At 41.4% G+C, this 27,002-nt stretch overlaps 2 protein-coding genes across 8 annotated transcripts in view; one reads left to right on the top strand and one right to left on the bottom strand.

Moving 5' to 3' along the window:
* Positions 1-348: 348 nt before the first annotated feature.
* Positions 349-10,574, top strand: LOC148897093 (cell adhesion molecule CEACAM16-like). Of its 2 annotated transcripts, none has more exons than XM_088999683.1 (6): positions 349-434; positions 1,475-1,798; positions 2,926-3,201; positions 3,958-4,200; positions 4,280-4,372; positions 7,213-10,574. In XM_088999683.1, the coding sequence occupies exons 1-5, from the start codon at positions 386-388 to the stop codon at positions 4,351-4,353; spliced, it is 966 nt and encodes a 321-aa protein (XP_088855809.1). In that variant the 5' UTR covers positions 349-385; the 3' UTR covers positions 4,354-4,372; positions 7,213-10,574. The 2 variants fall into 2 exon arrangements, with proteins under 2 accessions (XP_088855809.1, XP_088855808.1); XM_088999682.1 differs by lacking the exon at positions 7,213-10,574 and adding an exon at positions 4,833-5,090.
* Positions 10,575-10,717: 143 nt separating this feature from the next.
* grik5 (glutamate receptor, ionotropic, kainate 5) overlaps positions 10,718-27,002 on the bottom strand; it is a 148,281-nt gene continuing 131,996 nt past the window's right edge. For 5 of the 6 annotated variants that reach the window (XM_088999663.1, XM_088999661.1, XM_088999662.1 and 2 more), the window contains 9 exons: positions 24,620-24,823; positions 22,521-22,634; positions 20,554-20,663; positions 19,154-19,327; positions 17,606-17,771; positions 15,628-15,853; positions 14,617-14,745; positions 13,065-13,231; positions 10,718-11,980 (listed from right to left, as the gene is read on the bottom strand). In XM_088999663.1, the coding sequence (XP_088855789.1) occupies positions 11,366-11,980; positions 13,065-13,231; positions 14,617-14,745; positions 15,628-15,853; positions 17,606-17,771; positions 19,154-19,327; positions 20,554-20,663; positions 22,521-22,634; positions 24,620-24,823 (1,905 nt within the window). In that variant the 3' untranslated portion in view covers positions 10,718-11,365. The remainder of the gene's footprint in view (positions 11,981-13,064; positions 13,232-14,616; positions 14,746-15,627; positions 15,854-17,605; positions 17,772-19,153; positions 19,328-20,553; positions 20,664-22,520; positions 22,635-24,619; positions 24,824-27,002) is intronic. The other variant, XM_088999666.1, reaches the window with a different exon arrangement.

Genomic DNA, 27,002 nt, shown 5'->3' on the forward strand with positions numbered 1-27,002 from the left:
AATGTTGGCAGCTGTCCAAAATACAATACAATATTGATTTATATAGCGCTTTCACAACAGCTGAAGCAGTAACAAAGCGCTAACATGGACAAAAGGGAAATTCTGTTGTGTCATGGAAGGGAAAAATATTGCCAAAAGTCTGACCAGCGCTTTATCGACACCCATGAAAAAACAAATCCCGAACAAATTTGGGACATGTCGTTCCACGTCATATTTTCAATTCCCGAATAAATTTGGCAGTGAATGAAGCTAACTTAAGGGCGCCTATTCTGCGTGTTTTTTCTTTACGGGGTTTTTACGAGAAAAGGGCGGAGGGCCGGTTAAGCATAAAAGAGGAGCAAGCGAGGGGCCCCCTCTTGTTTTTAACTTGACGTTCCGCCTGGCCATGGACAGCAGGCTGCTGTGGAGTGCCTCCGTCGTCTTGATTCTAGCAGGTACACTTTTGCCATTTGGTGTCCAATTATTGAGTGTGTTTTGTGAGCTACTATTTTTTTATAGTTTCGAAAATGCTGTTACAGTGATACCTTGGCTTACAAACTTAATTGGTTCCCAGACAGTGTGTAAGGTGAAAAGTGTGTATCCCAAAAATTAATTTCCCATAGGAAACCATTAAAATGAGAATAATCCGTTCCCAGGTCCCTATAGAACATAATTCTCTACTTTCTAATTTTCTAAGCCTTAAAACTACACGAAATATACCTTATTTTATGTATAATAAATGTGCTATTAAATAAACTGTACTGTATAATAAAGTGGTTTTATTTACTTTTGTGATGGTCATTGATGGCTTGATAGAATGGAGTGGCCGGTTTCATCATCATTAAACATTTGATGAGGAACGTAGCCTTCTTCTTTCATCATTTTGAGGAATGATCCATTGTAGGGGCCTTCTCTGCGATAATTTTACCTAGTTCCTCATCAATTGTGTTCTGTTTAGCTGGGTTGATAACTTTTTGCATCAAGTGTACAGATGGCTTGTGCGGGTTATTTGTGGAGCCTGATTGATGGGAATTTTAACCTTGCAGTCTACACTCTGCCTTTGAACTATCAAAGTTGAAAAATTCCAAACGTTTTCTATCCATTTTGTCACTCTCTCTCTGTCGTCTGCCTGTCTCAATGTTTAAACCATTTCCCCTCACTGCTGCGTTCTTGACCAATCATGTGGCTTTAACTGACGACTGGAGGCGGGGAATAGAGGACCAAAACAAGCCGGCTGCCATTTTCTTGTTTGGAGTACGGGCTCGTTTGCGAACGACACATCACTCATTGTGGCAGCTCCGTGTGTATCCCAAAAAATAGTTCATATGCCAAGGTAAAATGTTCATAAATTTAACGTTCGTAAACCGAAAAGTTCGTAAGCCAAAGGTTCGTAAACCGAGGTATCACTGCATGTTTTTCTTTAGTATTGTAATCATATTAGCTTTTGTTGCAAAGTATCTCTCCCTGTCATCAAGCGCTTTTCCAATTCCATCAGGCTCCTGCACGCCGCAGAACGTGCTCCCACCGGGACCGTTAAGCGGCGCCGTGTCAGGCAGCGTGACCTTTAGCACCACCCTGCGACCTCCCGAGCGCCCCTTCCTTTTTGTCAGCTGGACCTTCAAAGGCGGCAACGTCATCACTTCCACCGTCGAAGAAGACCTGCCCGAGGTCGGTTACGCTGACCGGATCAGCCTGGATCGGACCACCGGGAGCCTGCAGCTAAGGGGGTTGACGCTGGCCGACAATGGGGAGTACGTGGTCACCGTCATACCGCAGGGGGAGAGCCAGAAACAGGGCAAGATCGTGCTCAACGTTTACGGTGGGTTGGGGGAAGAAAGCGTATGCCAATTTGATCGTGCCGATGCTCTTATTGAAGTTTTTAACTCATTCACTGCCAGACGATTGGCAAAATTGGTAGAGTACTGTTTTTTTGTTCCAAAAATATGACTGAAACTGTACCATTTGACTGATTAAAAATGTAAAAAAAAATAATCAAAATGTATACTTATGGCATATAAAAATAAAAATAAATAAATAAATAGAAATGTAAAAAATTAATAATAAGAAGAATAAACATAATAATAATAATAATAATAATAATCATAATAAATTTAAGTTACAAGTGCCTTTAAAAACACTCAATGACACTCTACAATTAAAAGAACAATAAACACCAGAACAATAAAACTATAAATAAAATGATAAATAATACAAGCTGATTAAACTAAACTGTTTTTGGAAGGTTAGACCATGCAAAAATATATTACTGATAATATCCCAAAAACATTATGATGATAATTGGAAAAATGTGACAATTCTTGTTTTTTATAACAATAATAATAATAATAATAATAATAATAATAATAATAATCATACATTTCATTTCAAGCGCCATTCAAAACTCTCAAGGACACTTTAGAGTCACAGACAAGCATTTTTATTTATTGGCTCAAAAAAAAAAAAAATCGCAACAAAATACTTCTCCTTTTAAGTGTTTTTTTTTTAAATCCCTTCAAAAAAATGTTTTGTCATTTTTTTTGTGGAGGGGCAATTTCATTCCCGGTTAAGTGAACGCTCGTGCGTGTGGCTGCCGCTGCTCACACGCAGAAAAAAATATCCTGTGACTGTAAAGTGTCCTTGCAAGTTTTGAAAGGCGCTTATAAATGAAATTGGGGCAGAATATTGGAAAAATATTTTTTTCCAATCATTATATTTTTTTACTGATAAAGTAGATCTTTGTTTTTTATGTTATCACTTGAATCAATTTGACTTTGATACCGTTAAAAATGGCTACTTTTAAATTCTGATGCCATAATATTCTAACTTTAACCCCAAAAATTAAATACATGGTAGTTTTTTCTTTTTTTTCAAACACTATTATTTCTATATACATATATATTAAAATCCCCACCCCCTTTAAAAGCATCACTTGCTGTGTTCCGCCAGTGCCAGTCTCGGACGTGACAGTGCGAGGTCCGACAATCCTCCTGATCGAAGACCAAAACTCGGCCAGCGTCACGTGCGAGGCCTCGGGCTCGGTCAGCATCCGTGTTTGGACCAAGGACGGGGTTCCGGTCCGTGCCGGGCCCACCCTCACCTTGTCTCCAGACAACGTGACCGTCTCTATTCAACCCGTCCGCAGCCACGATGGCGGCGTCTACCGCTGTCGCGTCAGCAACCCTATCAGCTCCGCCATGGCCACTTTCAACCTCACCGTCAACTGTGAGTACGTCAAACCACGGGATATCGTTCAAATAATAATAATAATAATAATAATAATAATAATAATAATAAATAAATAATAAATAATAAATCAGTAGTTATTAGTTATTAATTATTATTTATTAATTATTTATATTAATTATTAAGTATTTATTATTTATTATTTATTAATAATTATTTTTTAATTATTGAGTAATTATTATGGAGTAATTATTAATGATTAATGATTGATTATTAATTATTATTAATTATTGTTTATTGTTTATTGTTAGTTATTTATTATTAGTTATTTATTAATTGTTATATTTGAATTGTTGTATATGAATTGTTATTTATGAATTGTTAATTCTTAATTATTAATTAATTACTATTCATTAATTATTAATCATTAATTATTAATTATTAATGAATAATATATTTCATTTATAAGCACCTTTCAAAACTCTCAAGGTCACTTTACAGTCACCGGATAAGTGGGTGAGCAGCGGCAGCCACACGCGCCAGCGTTCACTCAACCCGAAAAATAAACACAGCAGCAAAGTTATGAAAGGAAGAAGAAAGGAAAGAAAGAAGTAGAAAAACAAAATACAGGAGCTGCTGGAAAGGCAGCAGCCTTGGTTTGAAATCCCAACACGAGTTCCAAACCCTAATTGTGAAACCCGACCCGAATCGAAAACCCTCATTTGAAACCCTATCTGAGTATTTTAACTCATTCACTGCCATTCCCGAATGTATTGAACATGTGATTTTGCGCAGTTGGACCATATAACGTATCGATTGCGGGACCCTCGACGGCCCCGCCGGGCCGCACGGTGACACTACGATGCTCGGCGCACTCTATTCCACCGGCCAAATTCGACTGGTGGTTCAACGGCACAAGCGTCAACGGCTCCTCGTATGTTGTACAACACCTGGATGAGCAAAGCGAAGGCAACTACACGTGTACGGCGAGAAACGCGGTGACCATGCGTGAAAAGTCCACCATTCTATATTTGAGAGGTAGGAATCCATTTTGGAAGCGATTCATGAGAAAATGGAGGATTTTCTTACCTTGATCTTTTTTGATGGTGTCATAAAGCCTCCTGTGTCACCGCCTGCTGGTCGGTTTCAGCATTGCTCCTGAGTGCAAGCGGCTTCGGGTGGTTTATGTAACGTACTGGAAGATAACCAGGTGAGTTAGAACTATCGGCGATTTCATCATCCGCTACTAGTTACGAATTGAAGTAAAGATCATGAATTTCAAACATTCAGTCCAGATACCATTCGCTAGCCCGTCAATTGCGTTTTGCATTGTGTGTTAGCATTAAGCTAGCAGATTCTTTCTGGGCACGTCGACATGTGTTTGTGTTTAATGTCCAATTATTTTACTTTTACTTTCTATCTAACTATCAACCATGACTGGCAATGAAGTGCTTCAAGCAATATGAAAGAGTGGAATAGTTAATAATTTAGTAGCAATTAGCGGTCAAAAATTGGTGTGTGAAAGAGAGATTTTTATCCAACAAAAACTCACTTGGTTGTGTTGCAGCCTCCCAAAGAAAATAACAATAATAAATAATTCTGCCTGCAAGCAAAATAAATTATATACAAAAATCAATAAGATCCTATATGTTCTTGTTGTCTCCCCCCAGAATCCGAAAGATGATTTGAAAAGATTCACATTCTCTTCTCGATGAGTCGGCTTAGGACGAAGGATCGTTATTAAAAAGACACTTTGCTGGATCCGTTACCATGGAGACACAATTAAAGCATTTGAACAATCTACAATACTGCCAACATTGCATTTGGCTCACGGATTCATATGTGCCACTGTGAATATCAGTTGCACCAACTTATTACTTATTGTACTTATTAATCTTGTGGAAAATAAATGTGCTTATGATGCACGCAAGAAAAATGATTATTCCAAAAATATGTCTGAAATTGCATTTCATATTTTTGTGGAGGGGGGTGGGGGGTTTCTGCTGGCATTGTGCTGCTCCTCCGCAACATTTGTTAGCCTCAACGTCCAAAACATTAGGTGCACCTTTGCTGACATTAGAGGAGCTCCAACAGTTGTTGGAGTTAAACTTTCGTGTAGTTTCATTTAAAATATAGAAATGAAGTAATGGGGGGTAAGGTGTTGGGCGATTGGGTGCATAAAGCTCTTATACAGTGAGACCTCAACTTACGAACTTAATTGGTTCCCAGACAGAGTGTGTAAGGCGAAAAGTGTGTATCTCGAAAAAAAAAATTCCAAATGGGAATAAAATTAATTCCCTCAAGGCAAAGAGACTTTTATGATTATTAGTTGACGATTTTTCGAAATTCAATTGTTCCACCTTCATTTCTAAATGTCATCCGCTTCAATAAATTAACGCCACACATCAAATCGACGAAGAATAACAGAACGGATGACGAATAACGTGACAGAAATCCATTTGCAAAGACGTGTTGTTGAACCCCCCCATATCACGTCAAGCCTTTTTACACCAGCGATTGACACGCGGGGCAACAAGCGGATTGGAAGCAAATGAAAGGCTTCGCATCACTGACCTGATTATCTTGCTCGACACCTGCGGCTCTTTTAGCCAGCCAGCGAATTATTTAGCGACTGCTGAGAAGAGTCTTTTAAGACACCCGGCGTCTTGCTACTTTAGCGACAGTCTTCACACAACTTCCGGGAGTCATTCAACTGGATGTTGAAACGGGGACGACCCGTTTTGAACGCATCAACATTTTTTTGGGTTGTTACCAAAAGATTGAACACAAACAATTGGCTGGTGTACAGAAATGCCTCATGAAATCGCTTTCGTAAATTATTATTCGATTCGAGGCTTCTACGTTCGCAGCACGTGGAAAAAATTAAATTGCCATTTTAGAAAATTGGCGGGGTCATTCAGTCAATTACTTCCGGGTTTGCTGCTGCTTCTCACCTGCAGAAAAACAACCTGTGTCTGTAAAATGTCATTGAGTTTTGAAAGGCGCGTATAATTGATTGTTATTATTAATACAATTATTATATTTTTCTAATATTTATTATGACGGGTGAGAGGGTGGCTAAAAAACAAGGGGCGTGGTCTCGTGAGTGACGCCATTACCTGTCGCCGAGCCTATGTCTTGTCTGTCAATCTGTCTTTCTTCAGGTACCTAATGAGAGTTTTGAAAGGCGCTTAGAAATTAAATGTATTATTATTATTATTATTATTATTATTATTATTATTATTATTATTATTATTATTATTATTATTATTAGAAAGGCCCATTGACAGTCTTGTGATTTAGATCTCAACTGGACCGCACAGTGTCGCTGTTGCATCAATAAAAATAACCAGAAAGTGCGCGCATAAACGTCACTCAACACCTGCACGTGGCTTCCGCTTTTTTCTCCAATTTCGTTATTCTTGAGTTACGGCTCTGTGATTTGTTTTCTCGTCTTTGTCTAAAATGGGCTTGACTGAAACATAAGGGGCTGAGAAAATAAGGTATAATTGTGTTTGACAATGCTCATAGGGTGGGTGTTTCGCACAGTGCAGAGGTTTTTGGTTCGAATCCCGATGCCTGCGTGGGTTTTATACGAGTTTCTGTCTGTGTTCCCTACGATTGGCGAGCAACCATTTTCGATCCAACCATTTCGAATTCTAAATATCAAGTGACAAGACCTGTGGCGCTGACGTCAGTTTGAATGTTTTTTTTTTTTAATTCCAAAACAAGTTTTCGATCTGTCTATGAGATTTGCACAACAAGGTGATCGGACTGCCTCCGAATTCCTGCAGCCTTTCACCCACACGCACAATAAAGATGCTCATGTTCAGAAACGGGAATAATAGCAACAATGTAATCAGAATAGTTGACATTTTCAATAATCCATTTAGCACTTGTATAGAAATATGAAAAAAAAAAAACCCAGCTCCGTCCCAAAGAATGCAAGAAAAGCAAGAGTCCCCCGGAACCTTTACTTTTAGCATGTGCGACCACTCGAGACAGCCTATTTTGTTTTGTGACCCTCCCTGTCTTTCCCTTGATTTTCAGACCGAGACGGTTGTTCAAAGACAGAACGTATTGATAATCTCATCATGGTGTTGTTTTGAATACGGCACAGAAATGGAAAGAAAGAAAACAACTCGGCAAACCTACAAGACGAACAAAGTGTGGACAGAATGCTCTTGGACACAATTAACATGTTCTGGAGAATGGTTCATTTTGCTGCTTTTTCTCTTTTTAACATCACATGGCGCATTTAATGCTGCTCGGCTAATGCTTGACACCGACATGGTGTGTTTTAAACTACTGTTAAGGTTGTTGGACTGACGATGAGCAAAAAAAAAAAAAAAAACAATCAAACAAAAACGATTGTTGTAGTACCAAGACTGGCCTGCAACTGGCAGTAGAGGGCATCTGAACGGAATTAATAATACAAAGAGTCATGATAGTATGAGTAGAAGAAGAAAAACGAAACAGCAAAGCTAACTGTTAGCAGTAAATTTAGTTGCTCGTCTCAACTTAATGTTGACGCAAGCAGAAGGTTTTTCAATCGCAAATACAAAACAGACTTTTATTGTGAGGGTGTTAAAAACTGGTCTGATTATCAATGCTTAAATAAAATCGTTCATAGTCTATTTGAAAAACACTCAGCTGTTAGCAAAAAATAAAAATGTACTGGTGTTATAGCTTGATGATCAATACTTTAACAAAATCTTTAGTGTCATTGAAAAGCACTCAGCTGTTAGCAACAAAATAAGAAAAATGTACTGTACTGGTGTTATAGATTATCAATACTTAAAGGACAACCGACGTCACTTTTTTGTTTCCTGACATCAGAGAAACGTTTTATCGCATCTAAAATACCCAAAACACGCAGTATGGTATTTTTAGTCAAATTCAAAACACAAATAAAAATGACAAAGTGTCTAAAAAGTACTTCAATTTGAAACCGCAAGTGACCAGTTTCAGAAAGTCCCGCCCCCTTGTTCGTGGTGTCACGGCAAGACATCTTGCCTTGCTCGAGAATCAAAACAATGGCTTCAGATTCTGAGAATATGCTTTCTTGTTACTCATCCAGTTATGAATATGATTCAAATAGTTCTGAAGAAGAAAGCATACATGTTTGCAATAGATTAAAGAATTTATTCCGTGTCATTTTGAGGCATCAGGGGTGGGAAATGTCACACCCAAAAAAGGCAGAAAATGGCGACAAAGCCGTGTAAGAAATTAATCAGCCCGTTTCCACAGGCTAATTAATTCCTTACATAGAGCTTTGTCGGCCTCTTCTGCCTCTTTTTGGTCCTTCATGAAGTTTTCAGACCAAAGCGCAGCAAAATGCATTGACGTGACGGAAGGACTGCTACAATGTGTCCTTTTTTTCGGTCAGGGGCGTTCCTTCAGTGACATCACGTACGGACTTGTCACCAACTCAAAAACAAGACTTCCGGAATATTCAGCGCGAGTCTTAATACGTAAAATATAGCTAGATGCGGTGGAATCTTTGTCAAATACGCTCAGTAGAAGTCATTTGAAGCCATTTTACAAATTATGGACACAACTTGTCCGGAGACATCGATTGTCCTTTAAACAAAATTATTCCTAGTGTCTTTGAAAAGCACTCAGCTGTAGGCAAAGAAATAAAAAATGTACTATACTGGTGTTATAGATTATCAATACTTAAACAAAATCGTTCATAGTGTCTTTGCAAAGCAATCAGCAAAAAATAAAAATGTACTAGTGTTATAGCATTAGCAACTTCAAAGACGGGACACAAACGAACACTGATGCCTAACAAGTGAGCGGGAACATTTTTCCAACATCCAACAATGGCCTTCATTTATTCATTTTTTCCTCTGGGCAATCTAACTAGCAATATCTCAGGAGTGAATAAAAGGACTGAAGTGAAGGACGAAGCAGACGTCGATGTTTCCACCAACCTCAACATGACTGAACTTAAATGTTTGATGAATATTCATTCAAATGTACACCCAAAAGAGTCTCAAAGGGGGTTTACGTGTCCAAGATTGACAATTTATCGTGAGATCCCTTCTTTGTGGTCAAGTGATAAAGGCTTAGGCGAGTTTGCGGAAGATTTTAAACGCAAGGGATTTCCATCGCTCCCCCTTTCGACCAGGAGAGGGGAGTAATTAGGCAATCAAAAGCTTGAGACAGTATTGACCAGGCTGCGTCCAGTCGATCGTTCTGGCTCGGTCGATGCTCGGACAGCCAATTCTTGTGGGCTTGTTGGCGCATGAACAAAAAAAAAATCCCTTTAAAAAGATGCCCAGAATTAAAAGATCAGGACCCATTTAATCACAGAGAATAAATTTCTCACTGCTTTTTTTTTTTTGCCATACCTTTTATCTCCCGGGCATAACGACGGACATTCATTTTCTATTTGAAAGCCTCGCGCAAGACTTTGAATCTTCACGCATTACACAGAAAATGACGAAAAAAAAAAAAAAAAACAAACGACAACAATGTTGACTTGCTTTCAATCCAAATGGCCACAAAAGGAGGGGCACAAAACTCTCCAAACACAACGAACCGCCGTCAAATTTGGTGGTGGTAAATCCAGCGCAATTGTCACAAAAATTTTCGGATTGAGCTCTCATTTTGAACAAAGGCTAACAAAACAAGAAAAAAAAAAAATAATCCTCCGGAAGTCTGAAAACAGCATACACACACGTACAACACGTCCTCCAGCGAGCGCGATTGTTTAGCTTCTGAGAAATGTCTGCGGAAAAAAACGGAAAAAAAGAGGAAACATTGCCTTGCTCACGTAAGAGAAGAAGAAGAGTGAAAAGCATCGTCAGGCCATGAGCACTTCCGTCCGTTTTTTGTCCAACCGGAAGTATTCAAAAGCGCATGCGAAGGAGCGTTCAAGGTCACCTGGAAAGTGAGTTCAAATGTCCGTGTTTTTCTAGCCATCTTGTTTTTTTTCTCCTTTTTATCTGCTCATCCCTTTTTACCCCCCTCCTCCTACACCCACCTCCATGCTCCCCGTTTCAGCATCAAGCAGTATCTCAACTCCACTCTCAGGCCCCAGTAAATCGGTTTTCTTCAGATTCTGCTGAAGCGGTACGGGCATGGCAGTGTGGTACGGGGGACTGTGCAACCGCCACCCACCTCCATGCTCTTCGTTTCAGCATCAAGCAGCACCCCAACTCCACTTTCAGGCCTGATCCCCTAGTAAATCGGATTTGTTCAGGTTCTGCTGAAGCGGTACGGGCATGGCAGTGTGGTGCGGGGGACTGTGCAACCGCCACCCACCTCCATGCTCTTCGTTTCAGCATCAAGCAGTATCTCAACTCCACTTTCAGGAGTGATCCCCTAGTAAATCGGCTTTGTTCAGGTTCTGCTGAAGCGGTACGGGCATGGCAGTGTGGTGCGGGGGACTGTGCAACAGCCACCCACCTCCATGCTCTTCGTTTCAGCATCAAGCAGTACCCCAACTCCACTTTCAGGCCTGATCCCCTAGTAAATCGGATTTGTTCAGGTTCTGCTGAAGCGATACGGGCCTGGTTGTGTGGTACGGGTGACTGTGCAACCGCCACCCACCTCCATGCTCTTCGTTTCAGCATCAAGCAGTATCTCAACTCCACTTTTGGGCCTGATCCCCTAGTAAATCGGCTTTGTTCAGGTTCTGCTGAAGCGGTACGGGCATGGCAGTGTGGTGCGGGGGACTGTGCAACCGCCACCTACCTCCATGCTCTTCGTTTCAGCATCAAGCAGTATCTCAACTCTACTTTTAGGCCTGATCCCCTAGGAAATCGGTTTTGTTCAGGTTCTGCTGAAGCGGTACGGGCCTGGTTGTGTGTTGCGGGGGACTGTGCAACCGTCACCCACCTCCATGCTCTTCGTTTCAGCATCAAGCAGTATCTCAACTCCACTTTTAGGCCTGATCCCCTAGGAAATCGGCTTTGTTCAGGTTCTGCTGAAGCGGTACGGGCATGGCAGTGTGGTGCGGGGGACTGTGCAACCGCCACCCACCTCCATGCTCTTCGTTTCAGCATCAAGCAGTACCCCAACTCCACTATCAGGCCTGATCCCCCAGTAAATCGGCATCCCCCAGTAAATCTGCTTTGTTCAGGTTCTGCTGAAGCGGTACGGGCATGGCAGTGTGGTGCGGGGGACTGTGGAACCGCCACCCACCTCCATCCTCCCCGTTTCAGCATTAAGCAGGATCTCAACTCCACTTTCAGGCCTGATCCCCCAGTAAATCGGCTTTATTCAGGTTCTGCTGAAGCGGTACGGGCCTGGTTGTGTGGTGCGGGGGACTGTGCAACCGCCTGGGACTGGGACCAGCTCCGCCTTCGCTGTCCGTGTTGGAGGAAGACGGCGGTGGCGGCGGGGGCAATCGCGGTAGGGGTGCCGACGACGGCGGTATTCTCGTGATGCCCGAACCCAAACTGCTGTCCGATCTCAGGCTTTGGATGCGACGGCACTCCTGGCAGATCCTCACGTGGCTGCAACTTCGGCTGGGTAGCATCACCGGGGTGGGGGCCGGCGGGGGAGGGGTGGCGTTTGCTCCCAGAGGATCTTCCAGGAGCCGCTGAGGACCCGGTCCTAAATCGGGCGGTCCCGCGCCGCCTCCTCCGGTGAGGGGGCCAGCTCCGCTGTAGAGTTTGCCATTGCTCAGGCGCATCTCTCGGACCAGGCGCAATGGACGAGGGGCCCCCAGGGCGATGCGGCTGGGATGGCGCAATGCAGACGCCGCCGAACTGCCTAGCGGGCGGCGGCGGCGAAGGCGGGCGCTTTTCTTACAGGAAACGGCGTTTCGGAACTCGGTGATCATCTCCTGACAGACAGACACCTAAAGGGGGACACCCGAGGGGGTAAGCAGCGGCAGCCACACGCGCCAGCGTTCACTCAACCCGGACGTAACTCAAATAGAAAGAAATCTATCAGGCTAATAGATAGCTTTATAGCTAATAGATAGCAAATAGATCGTTAATAGATAGCGAATAAATCAGCAGCGACAGCCACACGCGCTAGCGTTCACTCAACCCGGAAGTAACTCAAATAGACGGAAAGCTCGCTAACTAATATATAGCTATATAACGAATAGATAGCAGGCTATATAGCTATGTAGCTAGATAGATACCCAGTAGATAGCAAATAGATCGCTAATAGATTTTTTTTTCTGTGGGTAAGCAGCGGCAGCCACACGTGCCAGCGTTCACTCAACCCAGACGTAACTCAAATAGAAAGAAAGCTATCTAGCTAATAGATAGCTTTATAGCTAATAGATAGCTAGCTATATAGCTAATAGATAGCAAATAGATCATTAATAGATAGTGAATAAATCAGCAGCAACAGCCACACGTGGCAGCGTTCACTCAATTGTGTAATAATAATAATAATCCATTTCATTTATAAGTGCCTTACAAAACTCTCAAGGTCACTTTACAGTCACAGGATACATTTTTTTCTGTGGGTAAGCAGCGGCAGCCACACGCGCCAGCGTTCACTCAACCCGGAATAACTCAAATAGTTAGCAAGCTAGCTAATAACTAACCAGATAGCCAGCAAGTAAATCGATATCCAGCCGTAATAGCTACCACATAGCTAGCCAGCTAACAGATAGCCAGCTAGATAGCCAGCCAGATAGCTAGATAGCTAATAGACAGTACAAATAGCTACGTGTACACAGTGTCGTCCCCAAAAAAATTACAAATAATATCGTAGTAAGCTAGATAGTTTTAAAAAAACATGTGATTGAGTTTACTAAAGAAAAAAAAAAGACGTCACATTTTATTGCAAATAATGTGTTGGAGCCCAAATGCACAAATGGCAGACAAATGAAAAACAATCGCAGCATTTTCAGCTAACAAGCACACGTACAGACATACGGAAGAGAGAAAAAAAAAGGTTGGCGGGTCGCCATGGTAACCTACTGGGGTGTGTCTGTGGCTTCGGCGAGGACAGGTATGGGGGCATACCTCATCGGTCTCTGCCGAGCGGCGGGTGGACCATACAAACTCCATAATGGCCACAAATACGGCGATGATCAGGCCGCAGATGAGCACCACAAAGATGCCCCCGATGTTCTCCATGCCCAGACCTGACACGCACAGAAGGGCCCCCCCAAAAAAATTAAAAAAAAAAACTGTTTTGATTGATGGATTCATGACTTTGAGTTATAAATATGCAAAAACAAGATAATAATAATAATAATAATAATAATAATAATACATTTCATTTATAAGTGCCTTTCAAAACTCTCAAGGTCACTTTACAGTCACAGTATATTTTATTTTCTGTGGGTGAGCAGCGGCAGCCACATGCACCAGCGTTCACTCAACACGGAAGTAACTCAAATAGATAGAAAGCTAGCCAGCTAGCCAATAGATAGCCGATAGCCAGCGAGCTAGATAGCTAGCCAGCGAGCTAGATAGCTATAAAGCTAGCCAGATAGTTAATAGATAGCCAGCCAGCTAGACAATATAGCTAGCTTAAGATCTTTTTAGCTAGCTTCTGTAGCAATAGCGAGCTATATATATATATATATATATATATATATATATATATATATATATATATATATATATATATATATATATATATACACAGTAAAGTCTCGTTATATCGATATCGGATATATCGATAGTCCCGGTTATATCGATACTATTTCTATGCACGCACGAAGAAAATTACATGCAAACAGGGTCGGATATATCGATAGTCCCGGTTATATCGATATTTTTTCGGACTCCCTTGAATATCGATATAACGAGACTTTACTATATATATATATATATATATATATATATATACGTCCCTGATCCACTGCTGAAAAGGACGCTTTGATCCTCTCCTCTTTCATCTAGAACTGCTCCATGTCACAAAATGGGGACAGCAAGTGCTGAAGAATGAATGCCTCTCTTTGTCTGTGTTGTATTATTTGTTATTCAGTTTTTGTTGTTGTTTTGATTTCAAGATGGCGCCGCAAGAGCGGCTGCCTTTCAAGCAGCTCCTGTATTTTGTTTTTCTACTTCTTTCTTTCCTTTCCTCTTCCTTTCATAACATCACTGCTGTGAAATGTAAATTTCTCCACTGCGAGACGGTTAAAGGTACCTCAATCCATACTGTAACAAAGCACGAAAAAGGCAAATGATGCCCCTTCATGGAATGAAAAAACATTGACAGAGGTCAGACGAGCGCTTTATCAGCACCCAAGCATAAAAGCACGCTAAGGCATATTTTCAATTACCAAATAAATTTGCGAATAGCAGTGAATGAGTTAAACTTTTTTTATGAGAAAATGCTAGTCAATATAGAAGAAAACTGCTAAAAAAATTATATCCAAAAAATGATGTGGTCACTGGATGAGGAACAAAAATAACTCAATATCCGAGAAAAAAAAAGATCAAATTGTGACACAATACTTGCGATCTGATCCTAACGTCAGCCAAACTGCACAAAGTCAGTCCCTTTGAGTGAACTGACCTTTAGCCCGGTGGTCCTCCTCTTTAGGGCACTGGCCGCCCTCCCACCACCTCCTCTTCAGGATCTCCAGCCTGTTGTTCTCCTGCAGCTGGAGGATGGCCAACGTGATCTCGTCTCGAAAGGGGGAACCTGGAGGAGGACACACACACACACACACACACACACACACACACACACACACACACACACACACACACACACACACACACACACACACACACACACACACACACACACACACACACATTCCTGTTTCAAAGGTGTTGTGAGTTCCGGATAACTCCAGATAAGGAGTGAGGACCACCGTTACTGATAAGTTTAGAGAAGAACTAGTGTTACATTTGAACTCTAAATGTCCCACTTCAACTTCTGTAAAAACAAAGCAAGAAAAAGTGGACTTGAAACTGAAATAACAGCAGGAGTGAGGTTTCTGAATGGCTACATTCAAAGTCCTCACCCCTGTAGTGAATTTGGTTAAAATATCGTTTTACTTTTTATGGTATGAACTTTTTCTTCTCATTAACCACGCACACACAAACATAAACACACACACAGTGAGTAAAAAGTGTGTGTGTTCCAAGTGAAAGGAAAATACACACCAAAAAATCATTTCGGCTGAATTTGTGAGGACCTCTCAGAAAACTTTAACAGATGCATAAATAGACTTAAAGAAGCCTTTACAATGAAAAACTTGTGAGGACCGGCGAAAATGTCCTCACTTGTCAAAAATGTCCTCACGACGTATGGTATAAAATATTAGTGGTCCTCACAAGAGTATTCATACAAACACACACACTTCTTAGCGACTCAATTTTTTTCAAATCTTGAGGAGGAAAAAATTAATTGCCGATGCAGTGTTAATTAAAAACATCAGCATCTATTACATATCGCGGAGCACTTGAAGATTCTTTTTGTTGATTAAGATCCGAGCGTGGAGATAAATGGAAGCACAGCGATGAGTTGACCTACTTTGCTCACGAGGCCGTAACAAGTGGAGGCTCGAGCACGTACCCAGAGGCATACCGATGCCGTATCCCTTGGTGTCCAGGAGACCTCCGATCTGCGTCAGGTTGCAGTTGAGGCCGCGGTGGTACTCATTCATGGTGCTCTCCATCAGGAAGGCGTACTTGGAATTGACCACGCGAGCAATGCCTTCCTCCGTGCTTTTGACGAACACGCTGGGCTGCTTGGAGTTCATGTAGTTCCACATGCGCTGGTAGGTCTGGTAGCGAGAGTTCTGACGAAAGGAACACCGGGTTGGTTTGGAAAAAGGATTGGACGGCGGAGGAATGTGTATCGGAGCAAATGGGATTATGGATAGCATCAGAGGGGTTGGGGGAGACAGTGGATACAGAAAGTATATACAGTAAAGTCTCGTTATATCGATATCGGATATATCGATAGTCCCGGTTATAGCGATACTATTTCTATGCACGCACGGAGAAAATTACATGCAAACAGGGTCGGATATATCGATAGTCCCGGTTATATCGATATTTTTTCGGACTCCCTTGAATATCGATATAACGAGACTTTACTGTATATGTATATATTACAATACAATACATATTGACTTATATAGCACTGTAACAACAGCTGAGGCTGTAACAAAGCGCTTCACATGGATAACTATCATATACAGTCAATAAGGAAGTTAATAAGATGGTAGAAAGCATATATTCATACAGACATATATACAGTATATATATATATATATATATATAGATATATATATATAGTAAAGTCTCGTTATGTCGATATCGGTTATATCGATAGTACCGCTTATTACGATACTATTTCCATGAACGCAAGGAGAAAATTACATGCGCGCAGGATCGGATATATCGATAGTCCCGGTTATATCGATATTTTTTCGGACTCCCGAGAATATCGATATAACGAGACTTTACTGTATGTCGATATACAGCAGCTCCTGTATATAATGTGTGTGTATGTACTGTGTGTATATATATATATATATATATATATATATATATATATATATATACACACAGTACATACACACACATTATATACAGTCCACACGCACAGTATATACAGTCTATACACACACACAGTATATATATATATATACACACAGTCTATATATACACACACACACACAGTCTCTCTCTCTCTCTCTCTCTCTCTCTCTCTCTCTCTCTCTCTCTCTCTCTCTCTCTCTCTCTCTCTCTCTCTCTCTCTCTCTCTCTCTCTCTCTCTCTCTCTCTCTCTCTCTCTCTCTCTCTCTCTCTCTCTCTCTCTCTCTCTCTATATATATATGTATATATATATATATATATATATATATATATATATATATATATATATATATATATATATATATACACATATATATTTTTATATGACCTCCATATAAAAATATTCTGTATAAAATACAGTAAAGTCTCGTTATATCTATATTCTCGGGAGTCCAAAAAATATATCGATATAACCGGACTATCGATATATCCGACCCTGCGCGCATGTAATTTTCTCCATGCGTTCATAGAAATAGTATCGTAATAAGCGGTACTATCGATATAACCGATATCGATATAACGAGACTTTACTGTATATTGTAAAAAGATTGTAACCATTCAGAGAGCCTCTCCTCCAGCCCCCACTCAACGCAACAGTAAGATCAACACCACCAAGAGAATACAAACACTGACAAACTGGCTCATGGCCATTCCCTTCTCAAATAAACAAATACACCCACCTACTCCCATTCCTATATGTAAACGTACCTACACGGAAAAACGCCACATACACGCTTGCGCGCTGGAGTTACACAAACACAGATGCTAACACAAAACCCCCCCGAGGCGCTTTTACAAGCAAACAAAAACCACCTAAATGCGCGACACAGCCAAAGGGGATGAAGTGGCAGATGTGAGGACCAACATTCAAACAAAAATGTTTCACGACGTATTACACAAAGCGCCAAACAAGTCACCAAAAAACAATACCAAAAACCGGCACGTACCATGAAGAACGTCATGGTACTCCCGCCGTGGATGGTCCCGTACCCGATGTTTGTTTGGTCGGCCAAGTCGTCGGGGGACTCGATGGGGACCTCCATCCTTTGCACGGTCAGGAAAGCAGCCAGGTTGGCCGTGTAGGACGAGATGATGATGAGGGTGAAGGCCCACCTGGACGGCAGGGCGAGAGCAGCGGCCATCAAGGGGTGTTCAAAGGAGAGGGGGAAATTCCCCCCCCCCACCTAACCCCTGCCGCCAACACTCACGCATAGACAAAAACGCTTTTCAATTAGCCGTCCATTTAGCCGTCCATTTAGCCGTCCATTTCCATCACACGTCCACCGAAAGACGACATCTAAACCTTTCCTGACACCCCCCCACCCCACCTGAACCAAAAAGAATTTGTGTGTCGTCTTGGAAAAAAACGGATCACCATTGCAGGCTACCTACCTAGCTATCTATTTGCGATGTATTAGCTGTCTAACTAAGTAGCTAGCTACATATTAGTTATCTATTAGCTAGCTAACTTGATCTTGCGCATGATCTTGGAAGAAATGGGTCACCGTTGCTGGCTATCTACATAGCTATCCATTTGCGATGTATTAGCTGTCGAACTAGCTATCTAGCTATCTATTAGTTATCGATTAGCTAGCTAGCTAACTTGATCTTGCGTATCGTCTCGGAAAAAAAACGGGGTCACCGTTGCTGGCTACCTAGCTAGCTATTTATTTGCTATATATTAGCTCTCTAACTAGCTAGCTAGCTATCTATTAGTTATCTATTAGCTAGCTAGCTAACTTGATCTTGCGCGTCGTCTCGGAAAAAAATGGGTCATCGTTGCTGGCTACCTGGCTAGCCATCTATTTGCTATCTTTTTGCGATTTATTAGCTGTCTAACTAGCTAGCTATCTATTCGTTATCTATTAGCTAGCTAGCTAACTTGATCTTGTGCGTCGCCTCGGAAAAAAAAACGGGTCACCGTTTCTGGCTACCTAGCTAGCTCTCTATTTGTGATCTATTAGCTGTCTAACTAGCTCGCTAGCTATCTATTAGTTATCTATTAGCTAGCTAGCTAACTTGATGAAAGGTGCTGATAAATGAAATTTATTATTATTATTATTATTATTATTATTATTATTATTATTATTATTATTATTATTATTATTAGCTATATGATCCGCTTTCAAAATGCCAACCCTACTACCTCCAGTTTGTTTGGAGGATTGGCGGATTAATAATTCATGGTGCAGGAAGAGGAACAATCTTTTAATATCTCACAAGGGGAAATTTGATTTTACACCCCGTTTGTAATTTACATGTCATCAAAATGCACGTGTTGATGCGAGAGGACTAATCAGATGCACCGGAGTCATTGCCGGTGCGAGTAGCTGACCGACTTTGTCAGTTTTGGTCTGTCTCGCATATCATCATAAAATCCGACTAATCTCCATCTGACGGACATCAAACGTTATTTATTTTGTCATTTGACAGCATGCTATGATCCAAAAATTGCTAGCTTCTGTTTGCGCGGCGCCCCCGGCGCAACGACTCACCACACTCCGCTGACGCATCTGGTGGACATGGCCCTGGGCATGATTTCGGATCCCTGCTGCATGAAGCCGCCGACGGGGAACCACAAGCTGTTGCCCAACGTGTACTGGTTCTCCAGCATATCCCGACGCTCCCGCAGACACGGGTTTGGGTTGTACCACTCGTAAGGGCTCAGCCTGATGGAGTGGACAAGAGTCACCGCGGGAGTCCGCCGTTTGATCGATAGTAAACGCAGCTGGCTATCAAGCTAGCTACTTAGCTGCTTATCAATTTGCTATCTATTAGCTATCTGGCTGGCTCGCTAGCTATTTAGCTGGCTATCTATTAGTTATACAAAATGGCGCAGAAACGCATGTGAACAGACAATGTTTTGTAAGGGTTTTTTTGGCCCGAAAAAAAGGCCTATATAAGGCATTTTTAGCTAAAAAAAATGACTATGTATTATTAGGCGTTTTTAGCCCCCCAAAAATTATAATGTATAGTAAGGGATTGTTCGCTTGACAAAAACAAAACAAATAACAATAACAACAAGAACCATTCATATCCAGTAAGGCATTTTTATTATTTTTGACCATGTATAGTAAGGCGTTTTTAGCCGAAAAAAAAACGATCATGCATAGTAAGTGTTTTTAGCCGAACAAAATGACCATTTATAGTCAGACGTATCATTATCTAGCTATTTGCTATCTATCAGATATATGGTTGGCTAGCTATCTATTTGTTCACTAACTAGCTGGCTGGCTATCTAGCAAGGTATCAATTGGCTATCAATTAGCTCGCTAGCTAGCTTTCTATGTATTTGTGTTCCGTACTTCCGAGTTGAGTGAAAAACCGACCACGTATAGTAAGGCGTTTTTAGCCGAAAAAAACGACCATGTATCAGTGTTTTTAGTCGAACAAAATCACCATTTATAGTGAGGTGTTTTTAGCCGAAAAAAATATCATGTAGATCAGGGGTGTCAAAGTCATTTATTGCCGCGGGCCACATTGTAGTTATGGTTTCCTCCCGAGGGCCGTTATGAATTTGGGGAACCCATTAGAATGTTTAAATCCCTTCAAATAACTCGTTTTCAAATCTGAAGTCAAGAATAATGACTTTTATTGTGGTTGACATCCAAAAATATGAACTTTTGGCTCAGATTTTAGCAATCATCATGGAATTTAACAAGTTTGATTTGCTTTCGCGGGCCGAAAAAAATGATGTGGCGGGCCGGATTTGGCCCGCGGGCCTTGACTTTGACACCTGTGATGTATAGTAAGGCGTTTTTTTGCCCGAAAAAAACGTCCATGTATAGTGCGCGTTTTTATGATTATGATGATGATGATGATGATGATGATTATTATTATTATTATTATTATTATAAAAGTGCCAGTAAGTTACTAATGTAATGCAGCGAGTCACCTTGCAGCCAGGAAGAGTACACAGCTCACAGCGAGGTAGGCCAGCAGCATGAAGAGCCATACAGCCGGCGAGAAAGGATCCAGGAAGGAGAAGTAACCCGGTTTACGACCCTGTAGAGGAAATGGAAAATCCACGTGGGTCAGACAGACGGCAAGGTACAAAGAGAGGTCAGGTTTCGGAAAACTCCCAGCATGCAACGCAGCGGGGAGCTACGGCGTCTGACGACTTCATCCATACGTGCCCCGTTTCGCAATGTTTACGGCTGCCGAAGCTCATGAGAGATGGAAAGCTGATAAATTAGGTCTAATTATGCTAGCTATAGCATGAGCGCAACACTCAACTGGTTAGCCATCTGGCTAGCTATCGATTAGCTAGCTAGCTATTAGCTATCTACCTATTAACTGGCTGTTAGCTAGCTAGCTTTCTATCTATTTGAGTTATTCTCAACATTCTACTTTCTATTTCTTTCATAACTTTGCTGCTGTGAAATGTAAAATTCTCCACTGCGAGACTAATAAAGGCAAATCCAATCCAATCCAATCCAAATCCAAGTTGAGTGAACGCTGGCGTGTGTGGCTGCCGCTGCTCACCAACAGAAAAAAACTGATCCTGTGACTGTAAAGTGACCTTGAGAGTTATGAAAGGCGCTTATAAATGAAATGTATTATTACTATTATTATTATTATTATTATTATTATTATTATTATTATTATTACATCTGTGCTGTATGCCATGCATATTACCATATTTGACAATAAAGCTGACTTTGACTTTGATTATTATTATTGTTATTATTATTATTATTAGATCAGTTTGTAACCTGCACCCTCAAATCAGCAAACTCACAGCAAGCCTCGCAGTGATGCAAAATTTAAGATGTGACAGTTGTTTATCTATTCTGTTTTGTGACAGCTCTGATGCAGCGGCTGGAATGTTACGAGAAAAGAAAAAAAAGAATATATTATCATATTCAATATAAACGCATGCATCATTTAAAAGACACAAGTGAGCATGGAATAGAATATAAAAAAAGCAATATAAAAGAAATGATAAATGATGCCCTTGTAAAATTGTGACTCGTTGCTCGTGTCTTAACACCGCAGTGCGAATCGACTACTCTTTTGTCATTGCCACAACCGCGACATTAAAATTGATGTTCACCATGAAAACAACAGAAATATATTGGAAATTTTCGCAACCTGAAATTGAATAGACGCCCGTTACCAAAAACAGGAAATCTGCCTCGATGGGATCCGTTATATCGTAAAAACAAACAAATAAATGAATAAATAAATACATAAATAAATAAATGAATAAATAAATAAATAAATAAATAAATAAATAAGTAAATAATACATACATACATACATACATACGTACATACGTACATACGTACATACGTACATACATACATAAATGGATAAGTGGTAAATAAATACATACAAAAATGGTAAATAAATAAATAAATATATACATACATTCACAAATAAATGGATAAATAATTGGAAAAATGCTAAATAAATAAATACATACATCCACAAATGATGAAGGACTGCTACAATGTGTCTTTTTGTCGGTCGGGGGGGGTCCTTTAGTGACGTCACGTACGGACTCGTCACCAACTCAAAAACAAGACTTCCTGAATATTCAGCGCGAGTCTTAAAACGTAAAATATTACTATATGCGGTGGAATCTTATTAAAATACGCTCAGTAGAAGTCATTTGAAGCCATTTTACAAATTATGGACACAACTTGTCCGGAGACGTCGGTTGTCCTTGAAGGGTGTGCCTTATATACCGGAAAATATAGCTAATAAATAAATAAATAAACCAGTGAACTTCATTCTGTTTTCTCCGCTTTAAAAAAAATGATGTCTTTTATTCTCTCATGGCTTTCAAAAGGCTAAATAGCATGTCAAAAACAAAAAAAAAAACAAGAAATCCAGGACGAGATGTGCCATCCTTACCAGATGAACTCTGTACAAGATGCTGATCCCCAAGGTCATAAAGGGCTTGGAGAAGTCAATCACCTTCTCCCGCTCCGACGTGATGGTGAAGCCCGCCACGGCCAGGTCGGCTTTCTGCGGAGGAGAGGGATGAAAATAGATCAACGATGGAAGACGGGGGAGCTAGAATCGAATCAACCTAAGCGTTGAGGTGGGTGCAAAAATAAAAAATAGAACGGCATGCACTTGACGACGGAGGCGCAGAAGGCCCACGAGTGTTTGAATGCACTCGAATACACATTTGGAGGTGGTGGCGGTGAAAAAAAAAGACAAACGTTTCCCTGTACCCCATTTTATCCATCACCTAAATGAGGCTAATTGTGTGTAAGCACTGGCTTGGCAGATCTTTCCACCTGTGTACCCCCCCACCCATCACCCTCCTCCTCCATTAGAAGCTAATTGATGAACATGGGCCGCTAATTAGAGCTGAGTGATCAAGCAGTACCGGCGTCGGTGGATGGTAACGTGTGGAGAGCTGGCGGGAGCGCCAGACTTCACGGAGCGAGGGGGGGGGGGTGTTGACTGGTGGGGACCGCACTCTGGTAATTGAAGTGCATGGCGTACGATAATTAAGCCGAACAGGGCGCTTGGGCGCTCTTATTAATCCGCCGAGACCACCCCAAAAATGGCTTCCGAAGGGTGGGGGGTGGGGGCAAAAGTGGGGGTGCGGGTGGGGGGATTTTAAAGGACAACCGACGTCTCCGGACAAGTTGTGTCAATAATTTGTAAAATGGCTTCAAATGACTTCTACTGAGCGTATTTTACAAAGATTCCACCGCATATACAGTAAAGTCTCGTTATATCGATATTCAAGGGAGTCCGAAAAAATATCGATATAACCGGGACTATCGATATATCCGACCCTGTTTGCATGTAATTTTCTCCGTGCGTGCATAGAAATAGTATCGATATAACCGGGACTATCGATATATCCGATATCGATATAACGAGACTTTACTGTAGCTATATTTTACATTTTAAGACTCGCGCTGAATATTCCGGAAGTCTTGTTTTTGAGTACCCTACGTTTTTGAGTACCCTACATCACTGAAGGAACGCCCCTCACTGACAAGGGACATACCTTGCATCACCTTGCATTTTTGCATTTTGCGGTACTTTGTTTGGTCTGAAAAATTCGTGTTGATGGCGAAATTAGAAGGAAAACACATAACGCGATACGTCCTCACCCAACGTCACTGAAGGAACACCCATGACCAAAAGGACACATTGTAGCAGTCCTTCCATCACGTCAATGCATTATGCTGTACTTTGGTCTGAAAACGTCATGTAGGATGACAAAAAGGCAGAAGAGGGTGGCAAAGCTCCATGTAAGGAATTAATCAGCCTGTGGAAACGTGCTGCTAAAAGCCACGTGGACGCCTCTTTCTAAGAGCTTACACAGACGTTTGATTTGATTATTATTTTATTTTTTTCTCGAAGAAGTTGTCAGCTACCCAGGGCGAGACGTTTTGAACGTTGTACGGCCGACGTAAAAGTCGTACGCCACGGGCCTCCGGACAGACGTTATTTCAAACACTGCATCCAAGCGTTTGCATCGGACCATTCCAAGTTCGTACCTGAAGCAAATCCTTTCGGGGACTTCAAGCCATCGCCACCAAATGAGAAACGAGTAAACTTGATGGATAGGCGATGCGGAATGCGCTAATTGGGAGTTTTTACTGTTACGGGCAACTATCGATCAACATGTCACCGTGAACCACCAAGCGCTCAGAACTTGTCAAACTTCAATATTGAGCAAAAAAACGCAACAAAAGAAGAAAGTCCCACTTTAAGACTATCCATCCATCACATTCCCTAACCTGTCACTGCGCCATCTCGTTATTATATGACACTCATTCCAAAATCTTGGTCGCCAGCCCAGCCGCAGACAGCCGCATTTGTTTGTTAGCCGGTTTGCTGCAATTCGCCGCTCGCCGCACTGCATAACAACGAAGCTGTTCGGAAAATTTATTGCGACTTTCCATTGCTTTATTTAAAGCTAGACTGCAGCCGGGCATTGTTAAAAAATGGTTTCAAATCCAAACAGAAACTGGACTCACCCGGTTTATAAGCTCTCCCACCATTCCAGTCCAGGAACCGTTGGGTTCGGGAGCGCCGTACAGTCCGTCGTCCACCAGTTTGAGCTTGAAGGAGAATTTGAGGATGTGCGCCAGTTCCTTCAACATGTCCACGCAGAAGCCCTCATACTGGTCGTTGCCATGGAAGTCTTGGTAGTTGTCCTTGCGCATCACATACGGGTTTTCCTGAATAGAAGAGAAAAGCAATATGAGGGTGGTTGCATCCAATGAGTGAAAATCAAATACAGTAAAGTCTCATTATATTGATATTCTCGGGAGTCGGAAAAAATATCGATATAACCGGACTATCGATATATCCGATCCTGCGGGCATGTAATTTTCTCCTTGAGTTCATAGAAATAGTATCGTAATAAGCAGTACTATCGATATAACCGATATAACGAGACTTTACTGTAACGGTACCGGTAACGCAGCATTTTTTTCATGATGATGTTAAGTGGGACTAGATCTGATCCCTGCGGTGTTCCTGCCTTTGCCATTTGGGTTGGGGTTAACACAATCAATGAGAAGGTTTCGGACGTTTCGCTTCTTATCCAAGATGCTTCGTCAGTGAATATTGAGTTTTAGGACGACAAAAACATGCAATGCAGCATAAACTAATCTTAGGCACTCTGTTTCATCATAAAAAAAAGAGTTAATTCCTAAGTGATATAGGTCTGGAGTTATCTGACCTTGAAATGGGGGCAGCTCTACGAAATACAGTACATATTGATTTATATAACGCTTTAACAACACCTGAAGCGCTAACATGGACAAAAGGAAAATGCTGCCCCTTCGTGGCGGGGAAAAATATCGCCAGAGGTCTGACCAGCGCTTCATCTTATTATCATCATTTGCAAGCTGTTTGCTATCTATTAGCTATCTGGCTCGCTAGCTAGCTAGCTATATATCCATTAGCTGGCTGGCTATCTAGCTGACTGGCTATCTAGCGAGGTATCTGTTGGCTAACGATTGGCCAGCTAGCTAGCTTCCTATATATTTGAATTACTTCCGGGTTGAGTGAACGCTGGCGCGTGTGGCTGCCGCTGCTCACCCGCTGAAAAACGTATACTGTGACTGTAAAGTGACTTTGAGAGTTTTGAAAGGCGCTTAGAAATGAAATGTATTATTATTAAATGTACTTCCAATGGCAAATGTTATCACGTGCGGAGCGTTTCTGCCAGTCGTCCTACATTTGTATCAAAAAAAAAGTGAAATGATCGTTCATTGGGGTTTTACTGGACTCTGACGAAAATAAGACAGGGAGTTTATTTTGAAGGGGAAAGCCGCAACTTTCACGCAGTTGGCAGACAAAACACACTTTGTTGTGCGGCGCCTGCGTCTCATCACATCAAACTCCTCTGGGCTTGTTTTTCCTCATTTCCCTCCTCTTGTTGCGAATGACTGCAGGTTTCTAGCCAGCTTCTTTTCCCGAATTGACTTTCACTTGGGAACGCTTTTGTGTAATCCTCAAAAGAGACATAAACTAGAGCTCGCAGAAGGTCCCGCGTCACGTTATAGTCTCTTCCAAATACAAAAATCGTTTTTTGTGTGTATATTTGACCCATAAAAAAGTTACACTCTAGGCTTGTGATGCTACTTTATTTACTGTTAGACCGGGCGAAATTGTTCTAGTCACACACCACCATAGTTAACCTGTTTACCTAAATGCTAATTGTTGCTAACGACTATCGCTAATTCTATCACTGAGTAGTGTAACTGCATCCTAATTCCGCAACTACATATTTTGCTAATACGATTACTCTCCAAACACAAGTAGTGGTGTTGCGTTCAATCATTAAGTACTGTACATGAAGGTGTACAACACCCTGACAAAGATGCTATTCATTAGCCTAGCTTGCCGATGGTTGGTTAGCTCGAAGCTAAACGGTCTGTTTGCTTTTTCAACTGAACACAAGTAGTGGTGTTGCGTTCAATCATTAAATACATGAAGGTGTACAACACCCTGACAAAGATGCTATTCATTAGCCTAGCTTGCCGATGGTTGGTTAGCTCGAAGCTAAACGGTCTGTTTGCTTTTTCAACTGAACACAAGTAGTGGTGCTGCGTTCAATCATTAAATACATGAATGTGTACAACACCCTGACAAAAATGCTATTCATTAGCCTAGCTTGCCGATAATTGGTTAGCTTTAAGCATAACAGTCTATGTTTTCTTTTTCAACTAAACACCAGTACTGTAGTGGTGTTGTGTTTAATCACTAAATACATGAAGGTGTACAACACCCTGACAAAGATGCTATTCATTAGCCTAGCTTGCCGATGGTTGGTTAGCTCTAAGCTAAACGGTCTGTTTTCTTTTTCAACTGAACACAAGTAGTGGTGTTGTGTTCAATCATTAAATA

This window comes from Hippocampus bargibanti, linkage group LG06, assembly GCF_051943395.1.
Source record: "Hippocampus bargibanti isolate YZ-2025 linkage group LG06, ASM5194339v1, whole genome shotgun sequence".
NCBI classification, from domain to species: Eukaryota; Metazoa; Chordata; class Actinopteri; order Syngnathiformes; family Syngnathidae; genus Hippocampus; species Hippocampus bargibanti.

Excerpts from the sequence above, each read along its gene's own strand:
- LOC148897093 (XM_088999683.1), top strand. The coding sequence starts at position 386 with ATGGACAGCAGGCTGCTGTGGAGTGCCTCCGTCGTCTTGATTCTAGCA. Across the intron at positions 435-1,474 it reads CGTCGTCTTGATTCTAGCAG|GCTCCTGCACGCCGCAGAAC; the intron begins GTACACTTTTGC and ends CAATTCCATCAG. Across the intron at positions 4,201-4,279 it reads CACCATTCTATATTTGAGAG|CCTCCTGTGTCACCGCCTGC; the intron begins GTAGGAATCCAT and ends GGTGTCATAAAG.